Genomic DNA, 12,224 nt, shown 5'->3' with positions numbered 1-12,224 from the left:
AAGAGCAACGTTCCACATAAGGGCCATGTCATTACAGGGCACAGCCTGGCTCTGCACAGAACCATGTTTATCTAGTGGTAATGCTTTACGACAACTGAAATGGTCCTATAACAATAGCGGGAGCAACCAGGCAGGAAAACCATGTGGTGCGGAACTAAATCTGCATCATTCACTACAGAAAATCAATGGACAATTCCTGCAAATACATCAAGGAATACTCTTATAGGCATATCATTTAAGAATATGATGACCAATCCAGAAGAAATCGTTAAATAAGTGTGGATTAATTCACACTGGGCATGAAGAAGCAAATGGGGGCTGGGTTAAGGACTCTTTCCTAGTAACACATTCACTATTTATGGACATGAAGAACCTCTGTAAATTTTTTTTTTTTTTACAAATAGGTTATAAAAAGATATGGACAGGGCCAGTCCCATAGCTTAGTGGTTAGGGACTAGTGGACAGGGCCACATGGCCAACCACAGTTCAACCTCCACCTCAAAGGCTTGAAAAATATGCTAGGCATGCACACTTACGTGCCCCAAATCCAGACAGGATGGAGAAATAAAAGAGAAGAGATTGCAGTGTGGCCACGCTCCATGGGGGAGCTACTGTCTCACTCAGGCAAGCACACATACTCTATGGCAATTTAAGAAAATAATATAGACAATATTATCATTTTTGTGGAAATACATATACCTATGCTTGTGTAAGTGTGTATAAACCCATATGGCAAAGAACTCCACAGGATTTCACAATAGCTGGGTGTGATATTATGGTTGGATATTTCTTTCAGGCTTATGTATATTTTCTAATGTTTCTAACAACAGAAAGAGATATATTGTTTTTATGGTAAGTAAAACATTATTTTTTAAAATTATATAATGAATAAAGAATACAGCATGATTGGATAACCATTCCCAGGAACTGCATTGATACAACTTCAAATAGTCATTTTTTACCCCACTGCAGACACTATCGGGCTGTCAGAAAAGTCATGACATATTTTTCTCTGCTTTTCAATGCAAAAATGTGTTATGACTCTTTTGAGGACCCAATAATTAAAGGATGAAAGAATAAAATATATGTAACACCTAGATTTAAATTTTCGAAGGACACATATGGCAAGTTGAGTTAATTCTCTAGTGAGGGTGTTACATAAGGAGGTGTGAATCTAGCCAGGGATCAATCCTGACCAAATTTTAGGCTGTGGAAAATACCTGTCTTCACACTGTGCCTGTTCCTGGGAGCTGTGCAGAGAATCAGGGAAATAACTTCATTCCCAACCACTGACAAGGGGGTCATCAGGCTCTAACCTCAGGTGGACAAGAGGAAGGGAGGAATCACACCACCTGGATCTCAGAATTCTATGCCAATCCCATATTCTGGGCCACCACACACTTACAGAAAAAACTGTACATTTCTAGGCATTTTCCTCCTTAATTTTCTCAGAGTTAACGTACAGGAAAATCTACTCAAGTGGGGACTCCTGTCAGCAGCGTGTTAAATGTGTCTCAAGCACATTCCACTCTAATACACATGTATTAACACCTGTACTGTTGTATATGCAAATGAGCAGGTCACCTGGGTTCTACCCAGACCTATGTCAGCCTTTGCGCTAACAAAACAAGATGGGAACTCCCGAATGTTTGCCTGCATTTTAATTGCTTGAAAAAATTATGTAAGGCAGTAGCATTAACATTTCAAAATATTACTAATATTTCTAAAGTAGTAAATTCACACACATATTTTTTTTTTTCAAATAAAAGAAGCACTGTACCTATTGCAATGCTTTGTCTCCCTCTAACCTTCATGCTCCAGGCAGATTTGAGCTTTTTTCCTGGACACAAAGTTCCAGGGTGTCAAGGCCCTGAAGCAACCAGACAGCCTTCCTTCCCTGGCTGCAGTCCCCCTCAGCTGGGTTAGCTCCTGAGATGGCATGACCCTGCTGCAGGATCTATTCCTAATCACGGTCACCTTCCCATCTACACTATGTGGTAGGCAGGAACATCACGTCCCTCTCTGGATCCTGGCCTAGCTCTCCTTATGTGTTCAGTAAAGGTTTGTTAAACATCCAAACAGATTCATTCATTGTAGAAATAGGGTTAATCTTTGCTGATTGGTGGATTTTTTAAAAAAATATATCAGCTCTACATTGTCAAATCAATACAACTACTTTCAATATACTATTAATGCAATAATATTAGTCTATAAATATTCTTTGTAATGCACAATTCTTGAATTTGAACTAGAAGCCTTCCTCTACCTCCTTTTACTAATCAAGCTCTGAAATCAGAAAGTCAGAAAACTTCAGATACGAATAAGCTTTGGAACATATTTAGCTCAAGCTCTTTATGTTACAGATTAAAAGAAAAGAAACCCGAGAAAGGAAAATGACTGTCAGTGTCATTCAGTGACACTGTAGTCCATCTGCCACTTGGACAGATGGATCATAATACTTACCATAGGTCCAAAGTTTCCCAGTAAGTTGGTCTACATCAACGTGCAACTGGCTTTCTACAAAATTTCTTATAAATTTGTTTCCCAGGGCTTCCTAAAAGAAAATAATACAGCTTAACAAAAATAATTGCATCGTGTCCTCCCAGTGAATATTACCTCTTAGACATTCAAAGTTTCATTACACAGATAAAAAACACATAAATTGGATCCACCTAAAAAACAGGTGTGTCATTCACTGCATCATCCGTACCACTCTTCTCATTATTGAGGGTTCCAACTTTGCCTCACTTATTAATGGTTTTACCATAGAGAGTTCTCCAAAGGTATTCTCAGTAATGTAATGAAATTTTGCTTCTTTAGTTTGTGGCTGGCATGCCTTTACTTGCCTTGTACTGTCACATACAACTTTAACAATCAACAAGAAACAGAGAGAAAGTACTAACGCATTAAGGCTCCACACCAGGATGGAGTGGGGATGCATTTTGCAATCTTCCAGTTCCTTACAGAACATTTATATGTTATCCAGACTTTGTTTCTCATATACCCTTTTAACTTAGAGCTTCAGATTAGGAATTCTCAAATTATGTGTACTTTCTGGTTTTAGATGTATTATTTTGCACATTTGCCTCATTACATGCGATGCTTTTATCTAATCTTGCCCAAAAGTGACTTTATTATGAAACCTTGGTGTTTGCTTTTTTTTCCCCCTGGAATCTCATATTCTTTTATTGGGCATTGCCAGACAATGTGCAGAGTACTTTATTCATTATGAACAATAACATTTAATCTCAACAACATCCCCATGAGAAAATCACTGATACTGTTACTAACAGAGAAAGGAAGCAAAACAAACTTAAGGGCATCACCAAAGGCACTGACAACCTCTTCTAGTGAAGTAACCAGGCCTGGAACACAGGTATAGACCACTACAAACCCAAAGCACTACTGACTCCCTGAACATGATCCCAATGCTAAGAAATAGACTAACCATGAGCCAGCCAACTGTGTGGTTTAAGTCCTGGACCCAGCAGCTAGAAAAATACAGCAGACACATATGCATGGGTGGCCAAAATTCCAAGAAAAGAATGGAAGAAAAGGGACTATAGTATGACCATCCCCCCAGAGGGTACCTTCTCCCTTTCGTCCTCTTTCTCTTTTTCTCTCTGTCTTTAGTAGGGGCAAATGCCCTACAGCAAAATTTAAACAAGAAAAAAGAAAATAAATAGAGTAACCATTAGGACATTTTATCCTATGGCAGACGAAAAATTCCTCAAGGTAATTAAATACTAACTTTAATTTCTGACACGACTACTTAGTAAACAGAACTCAGCTAAACAGCTGCCCAGTTCCTTGGGTGAATTTGGTACTTCTTTATATTCTGATGCTGCTTTGCATATTCTCAACTTGGCACTGATAATATTGGATGTAATTATTTGAAGTTGCAGAAGATCCCTTGTCAAATCCTAAACTACTTACTATCTGACCCATTACAGAAATTTTGCTGATCTCTGTATTAACAAGTTCATCCATAAGCAAACAAAGTGAAGAAGAGTATCACTCTAACTCTCTATAGCCATCATGAGACTTAGCATCATAGATCGGCAGCTACAAGAACCAGAATGGGCCAGGGCCCCTGCTTACTCTGGACCCACCTCAGTTAGTCCTGAGGCCATACCTCCCACCACTGATCCGGTCCAGTGACCACCATACAGGCCTATGCTCAAGAGTCACAGAACCCCTTTGACACAGGATCCTCTGCTGACACTGACTTACAGCTCTGCAACTTACTCACAGCATGATCTGATGTTCATTAAAGTACGGGGTCCACAAAAATGAGTGCACACAACCTCCTTCCTGTTTCTCATTCTCAGGCTCTAACTTGTATTACTGTTGATGACCTTAGCCCCACCTTTCCCTATTCCCATTTCTTTTGCTCTAACAGCTGTTTCCATAATAAAATGTTTGCACGTACAATTCTGTCTTGGCATCTGCTTCTTGCAGAACCCAGACCCACAGGGTAGCATTTGCTCTGGATTGAGTGCTTTACTTATCCTTTACTTATCATTCACACCTCATAACTAACTTCCATTGCCTTTCCTCTCAAGTAAGAAACCCAAAGCACAGAGAAATTCAGTGACTAATCCAAAATCACCCGGCTGGTGGGAGAGCAGAGCTGGGAACAAACTTAGACAATCTGGCTCCTGAATCCATGTTCTGAACTACTTGTCTGGTGGATAATAAATACACCAAAGAATAAAAATGCATTTCATCCTGTCAGGTTTGAGGCTGATTAGAGATACCCACATGCCTAAAAAGCTAATAGGTGACTTAGCTGAATTAACATTTTGTAGCTAATGACTGTCAGTTTCTGAGGAAATTGGGTTATTTTACTATGACCCACTTATTTTGTAAATATTACTTTGTCAATGCAGCATATTAGAAAAGAATAGTTGATCACAGTAATAGACTCACAATTGAAAAATATAAAACCACATTAAAGAGCACTAAGTTTAATGTAGAATTTAAAGCACAGGAAAAAATATTAGTAAATTATCATTCTCACCATATACCATCTTGAATGGGTAAACACTGAAAATTCAAAGAATATTTTCATAGAATCTAATTTTATGCCAGTTTTACTGTGCAGCTCTGTAGAATCATCTAAAGGGCCTCTGGCATCTCAGATATCCCAAACTGGTAGCCTCCAGCCCCCAGTAACTACTCACCTGCAGCTGGCGGAACATCTGACCACTTCCGTTTGTCTGGAAAAGGCTGGCCATCTTCAGCAGAGTCTCTGATAACGTTTTTAGCTTGTCCACAAAGTAAAAAGTATAATTAGCCTGCAAATGAAGCATATTTGGGTACATCTCTTACCATTATACACATGAGGTTGAATCTTCAGCATGTCACAGTTACAACAAGGACACCCACAAGCATTGTGTAAGAGCACATTGTGTAAAACCCGCTGCTTTCCCTGCAAGTTGACTGACACCTCACTGGATAGCACCTACACAGATCAGGCAGGTCCTCTGAGACCTCGCCTTGACTCTTTCTGACAGATTCATTTTGCCTGTCATTGCTATCGCTCCAGTATTAGGCTTGCTATTGGGTGCATATTGACCAAATAAAACAGTATTTGCCCAGATTTTATTTTCAAAAGTATGTCCTCAAGTAGTATCTGTTGACTTGTCTTATGGTAGCCAACTCTATGAAGGAGTAAAACTGGTGCATGTGCTGATTTATTGCAGCAGAGTACACTGGCATAAGACTTTTATAAAATCATTTGGTAGTATAAAAAATTTTACAGTCACTGATCCATAAAAAAAAAATCACATGCCTTTTCCTCTCAAGATAAAAGGCCTCTATCCTCAGGAAATAGTTTAAATGAATTGTAAAGCTATATCCATGAAGATGTCTATTGCAACATTATTATATTTATTACTGAATAGTCTAAATACCCAATAGGCAATAATTGAGGAGGGTTTGAAAGTTCAATTACATCTCTCTTGTGTCACTAGGAGACCTATTCAGTGGCACAGGAGCTAAAGAACAGCTACCACAGCAAACAGAGGAAAACCTTGAAGTCTCAGTTTCAACCTTCAAGAAAAATAATGCTAGAAAGTATTGTAAGTATTAAGATAAACAAATATCCCAATGTCTTAGCACCAGGCCTGCACCTAGTAAATGATCAGTAAATTTCTGCTGTGTTGGTCAAAAACTGCATACAGGTCAGATGATGTTCTTAATGCAACCAATTTAAAAGATGTATTCTAAATTATTTTAAGTTTTAAAAAAAAGTCATCTGTGCAGCTCTGTGATCTTTGATCTTAAAATATCAGTGGAATATATTTTTTCTTTTTAGAGAGAGAGATTTTTGCTATAGGGAGCCTGTGTTCACAGAGAGATACAGAAACCAAAAATCACCCCCCAGGGGGAGGGCAATGCCACAATTCCTTCTCCTCCATTCTTTTCTTGGGATTTTGGGCACACACTCAATGTGCCCAGTGTGAGTTTTAAGCCATTAGGTCCAGGACTCAAATCATGGTCCACTATGTGCAAGTTCAGCAATGTAACCATTATGCCATCTACTGGTCCCAAAGTGTATTTTTTTTTAAAGTAACAAATCACTACTAAGCTGTTGAAAACCCTCATCCACAAGCACAATGTTAACTGAGTCTACTGAAGAGCTTGGAAAATAATAAGTGGTACTGAAGAGTCTCTCCAGCACCAACAGTGTGATCTTAAGATGCTACTTGCTTTGAAAAGAAACCTGGCCAAGTGGCTGGTTCCAGGCTGAGGCAGAAAACAGACACCACGAGCCTGAGGTACCTCATTCTACCAAATAGTGAGGCATCTGCCAAAGGCGAGAGTCACAGGAACCTAGAAAATGGCTTTCCAGAGAAGGTGGAGTTCCTTGCTGCTCCCATCCTCTAAGTCTCATTTACGGTTGAATCTTCAGCATGTCACAGTTACAACAAGGACACCCACAAGCATTGTGTAAGAGCACATTGTGTAAAACCCGCTGCTTTCCCTGCAAGTTGACTGACACCTCACTGGATAGCACCTACACAGATCAGGCAGGTCCTCTGAGACCTCGCCTTGACTCTTTCTGACAGATTCATTTTGCCTGTCATTGCTATCGCTCCAGTATTAGGCTTGCTATTGGGTGCATATTGACCAAATAAAACAGTATTTGCCCAGATTTTATTTTCAAAAGTATGTCCTCAAGTAGTATCTGTTGACTTGTCTTATGGTAGCCAACTCTATGAAGGAGTAAAACTGGTGCATGTGCTGATTTATTGCAGCAGAGTACACTGGCATAAGACTTTTATAAAATCATTTGGTAGTATAAAAAATTTTACAGTCACTGATCCATAAAAAAAAAATCACATGCCTTTTCCTCTCAAGATAAAAGGCCTCTATCCTCAGGAAATAGTTTAAATGAATTGTAAAGCTATATCCATGAAGATGTCTATTGCAACATTATTATATTTATTACTGAATAGTCTAAATACCCAATAGGCAATAATTGAGGAGGGTTTGAAAGTTCAATTACATCTCTCTTGTGTCACTAGGAGACCTATTCAGTGGCACAGGAGCTAAAGAACAGCTACCACAGCAAACAGAGGAAAACCTTGAAGTCTCAGTTTCAACCTTCAAGAAAAATAATGCTAGAAAGTATTGTAAGTATTAAGATAAACAAATATCCCAATGTCTTAGCACCAGGCCTGCACCTAGTAAATGATCAGTAAATTTCTGCTGTGTTGGTCAAAAACTGCATACAGGTCAGATGATGTTCTTAATGCAACCAATTTAAAAGATGTATTCTAAATTATTTTAAGTTTTAAAAAAAAGTCATCTGTGCAGCTCTGTGATCTTTGATCTTAAAATATCAGTGGAATATATTTTTTCTTTTTAGAGAGAGAGATTTTTGCTATAGGGAGCCTGTGTTCACAGAGAGATACAGAAACCAAAAATCACCCCCCAGGGGGAGGGCAATGCCACAATTCCTTCTCCTCCATTCTTTTCTTGGGATTTTGGGCACACACTCAATGTGCCCAGTGTGAGTTTTAAGCCATTAGGTCCAGGACTCAAATCATGGTCCACTATGTGCAAGTTCAGCAATGTAACCATTATGCCATCTACTGGTCCCAAAGTGTATTTTTTTTTAAAGTAACAAATCACTACTAAGCTGTTGAAAACCCTCATCCACAAGCACAATGTTAACTGAGTCTACTGAAGAGCTTGGAAAATAATAAGTGGTACTGAAGAGTCTCTCCAGCACCAACAGTGTGATCTTAAGATGCTACTTGCTTTGAAAAGAAACCTGGCCAAGTGGCTGGTTCCAGGCTGAGGCAGAAAACAGACACCACGAGCCTGAGGTACCTCATTCTACCAAATAGTGAGGCATCTGCCAAAGGCGAGAGTCACAGGAACCTAGAAAATGGCTTTCCAGAGAAGGTGGAGTTCCTTGCTGCTCCCATCCTCTAAGTCTCATTTACACACACTGGGAACTATATAAAAAACCATCAGAGAGAACTCTGAAAGATGGGAAGAAGAAGGCAAAGTAGTCAAGGACTCCAGGATAGAAGAAGGAATAACATTGCAGAAGAAAGTCTTACAACCTTCACCCAGCAGAAAAGTTAACCCAGACTATGCATTTACCAACCAATAACCAAGCTGCAGAAGGTTGCCCTGCTGGGTACAGTCCTCTCCAAATGGACCAGGAGTCCTACTAACAGCTCCAGGCTAATTCAGCAACACCAACATGGAGAATTTGTTGGGGCATCCACTATTAAAAAGCAACAAGGGAAATGGCCCTCCTTCGCCTCCCATGGGGGTGAGGGGAGGTTGGGAGCTAAGGAGTCTGGTGTAGGCCAGCATGAGAGTTCCTGCAGCACCAGGAACTAGTGAAATCCTCAGCAGTACTAGATAAATCAGACCAAATGGACCACAAACATTAAGAAAATTAGCTATCCTTGGAGCCAAAACCTACAAAGGAGAAACCTGGGTGTTGAATCTAAGGACTATGACTGCTTGAAAAAAAAAAAAAAAAAAGATTTTTTACAGAAAGCCCAGAATTTCATAACATAGTAGCCAAAATGCCCAGGATATAATTAAAATTATCCATCATACAAAGAAGCAGGGGGAGAACAATGACTAGAATAAGAAAAGCTATTTATTGATGCCAATATCAAGATAAAGCAAATGTTAGAGTAATCAGGTTTGGTATTTTAAAGCACCCATCACAAAAATATTTTCATGAGCTATTAAAAATTGTCTTGAAACAAATTAAACAGCAGCAAATTTCAGTTTTAAAAAAGTAATTTTTTAAAAAACTACATGGATAGTATAAAACTGAAAAATTCAGTAGCACAAATGAAAAAACTGAGTCATCTGAATCACTGAATCACAACAACAAAAAGAGCAGACAGGAGATAAAAAGAGGATAAGTCAGTGAACTTGAGGACTGATAAGTCTACTTTACCCAATGTGAGCAACTGGGAGAAAACAGATAAAAATGTAAGCAGGACCTCAGAAATCTGTAGGACAGTATTAAAAGATTAAATATTTGTATTATTAGAGTTCCAGAAGGAGCAGAGAAACAGAGTAGGGCTAAAAGAGTAGTAGAAAAAATTATGGCCAAAAATACTTCCTAAAATTGGTAAACTACAAAAACCTATAGACCCAAGAAGCTGAGAAAACTCCAAAAAGGATAAATTGAGAAAAATATGCATCAAGGGAACCAGCAGTTAGTGTAATGGCTATGTCGCTGGACTCCCACGTAGTCGACCGCGGTTCGTGTCCCGGACCCGGTGGCTTAAAACTCACGCCAGGCGCGTGTGCGTGCATGCCCAAGATCCCGAGAGGAGAATGGAGGAGAAGGGATTGCGGCGTGACCATCCCCCCTGGGGGGTGATTTCTCGCTTTCTGTCTCTATGTCTCTCTCTGTCTGTCTGGCGAGCGCACGCACCCTACAGTGAAAATCTCTCAAAAAAAAAAAATGCATCAAGTCACCCCATAATTAAACTTCTGAAAACTGAAAACAAAAAGTTTTGAAAGCAGTTGGGGAATAATGACATGTTACCTATAGAAAACCACCAACTCGGGGCTGGCAGGTGGCGTGGTGGTTAAGGGTGCTGGATTCCCACATGGCCGACTGCGGTTCGAGTCCTGGAACACCTGGCAGTTTGCTCTCTCTCTCTCTCTCTCTCTCTCTCTCTCTCTCTCTCTCTCTCTCTCTGTCCCTCTCTGGTCAAATTAAAATAAACAAATAAATAAATAAATAAAGTTAAATAAAATAATTCTTAAAAAAAAAAAAAAAGAAAAAAACACCAACTCAAAGGTTACTGCTGACTCATCTAAAACTATGGAGACCAGAAAAGAAGTGGCTCAACATGTTGCATGATGTAAGAAAAGAATTGTTAATTGTAAATTATATATCCATGAAAGAAAAATAAAGATATTCTCAAATGAAGGAAAACTAAAATAGTTTAAGAAGTTCCTCAAACACAAAGGAAATATGAATAATAATCTTGAAACAATGGGAAAGAAAGAGAAACAACAACAAAAAGAGCAGAAATACAAATAAATACAGTAGACTATTCCATTTTCCCATGAGTTTTAGAAATCTTATTTTATAATTAAATCAAAAATTGTAACACCATCTGATATCAAGCTAAAGATACTCGAAAGTAGAGAAGGTGGCCCAGCTTCTCTGGTGTAGGCAGTAACATTCCAGACTACAAAGCTAGAACCCACACATGGGCCATGGTTTGAGTCCTTAATCTAATTGACCTGAAAATACATTAGGAATGTATGCATGTGCCCATTTCCTAGAGGTTTAGAGGAATAGAATTGTGGCATTACTGGGCCCTCTTATGAAACATGTTTCTCTCTCTTTATCATACTCTCTCTCTTTCCCTCTTGTGTGTGCATGCTTTATCATAAAAAAAAGGAAGTGAGAATGTAAGATTAAAAATGGGAATAAGATAATGTCAAAATCTTGTGATAATTACTAAGATGTGGAACCAACCCAAAAATCCACAAAAAGAATGGATTGAAAAAGTGTGATGCATATACTCTATGGAATACTACTCAGCCATAAAACAAACAAGCAAATGAAAACAAAAGAAAAAAAAAAAAAAAAAAAAAAAATTTGGGCCATGAAGAAGAAGATTCTGGCACTTGATAAAGTGGATTAATATGGAAGATTTACTTCTGAGTAAAGCAAGCCAGGCTATGAAAGAGAGACATTGTATGTCTATACTTAACATATACTGACTGTCCGTACTCTATGCTAGAAGGTGAAAGATTAGAGGATATAGGAGCATAGAAAATAGTCAGGGGTAATGAAGACAGTGTGGGAAGAAGATGGGAGAAAGAAGATAGTATGAGTAAAGAAACTAAAGAGAAAAATAGAAAAGAAGTTTATAGGACACAGATATGGATTATTATCTATTGATAAAATGTATAGTATCCTCAACTGCACTGGTGTGATGTGTATGCATATTGGAATTCACTTTACAAGCTATGTGATGTATAAGGATTAAAAGTATAAAATCAATTTTAAATAACAAAAATCAAAGGGAACACATCTCCCAATGGTTAGAAGTAGAAGAACCTCAGGCCTGAATAAAGCAGGAAATATGTCTCCATCAAAGGAACACAGTAACTCCCTTCCTTTTCTTGAAAAAATAGAGGACGTTACCAAAATGTTTGAGATAGAGTTTAGAACATTCATGTTGAACAAATACTATGAGCTGGAACAGAAAAGAGACAATGAACTACAGGAGATGAGAAAGTCCTTCAATGATATGAAGGAAGAAATGGACATCCTAAGGAAGAATAAGATGTAACTACTAGAGGTGAAGTCTGTAATACAGGAAATCAAAAACTCTCTCGAAAGTATTAAAAGTCTATTAGACCATGCTGAAGGTCGAATCTCTGATGTAGATGATAAAACTTCTGACCTAGAGAAAACCACCAAAAAGATAGAGAAAATAACAAAAAAAACCATGAAGATAACATACGAGAAATACTAGATTCCATTAGACGTCCTAATATCCAAATAATTGGTATCCCAGAAGATGAAGAAACTAATAAGAGCATGGAAAACCTATTCCACGAAATCTTGGAAGAAAATTTCCCAAGCATAGAGAGGCACTCAAACATCCAGACCCAAGAAATACAAAGGACACCAAATAGAATCAACCCAAGAAGATCTTCCCCAAGGCATATCATAGCCAGACTAGCTAAGACCA

The 12,224-nt window shown here is 38.5% G+C and overlaps 1 protein-coding gene across 1 annotated transcript in view; it reads right to left on the bottom strand.

The window, feature by feature from the left end:
* The window catches only part of ABCA13 (ATP binding cassette subfamily A member 13), a 500,786-nt gene that overhangs the window by 332,842 nt on the left and 155,720 nt on the right, over nucleotides 1–12,224 (bottom strand). Inside the window, 2 exon segments of the mRNA XM_014593022.1 lie at nucleotides 2,464–2,554; nucleotides 5,187–5,300. Of these exon segments, the coding sequence (XP_014448508.1) occupies nucleotides 2,464–2,554; nucleotides 5,187–5,300 (205 nt within the window).

This window comes from Tupaia chinensis, unplaced genomic scaffold, assembly GCF_000334495.1.
Source record: "Tupaia chinensis unplaced genomic scaffold, TupChi_1.0 Scaffold139484_1, whole genome shotgun sequence".
Classification (NCBI taxonomy): Eukaryota; Metazoa; Chordata; class Mammalia; order Scandentia; family Tupaiidae; genus Tupaia; species Tupaia belangeri.
Note: the sequence above shows the minus strand (reverse complement) of the source record. Positions and strands in the feature narration are given on the sequence as shown.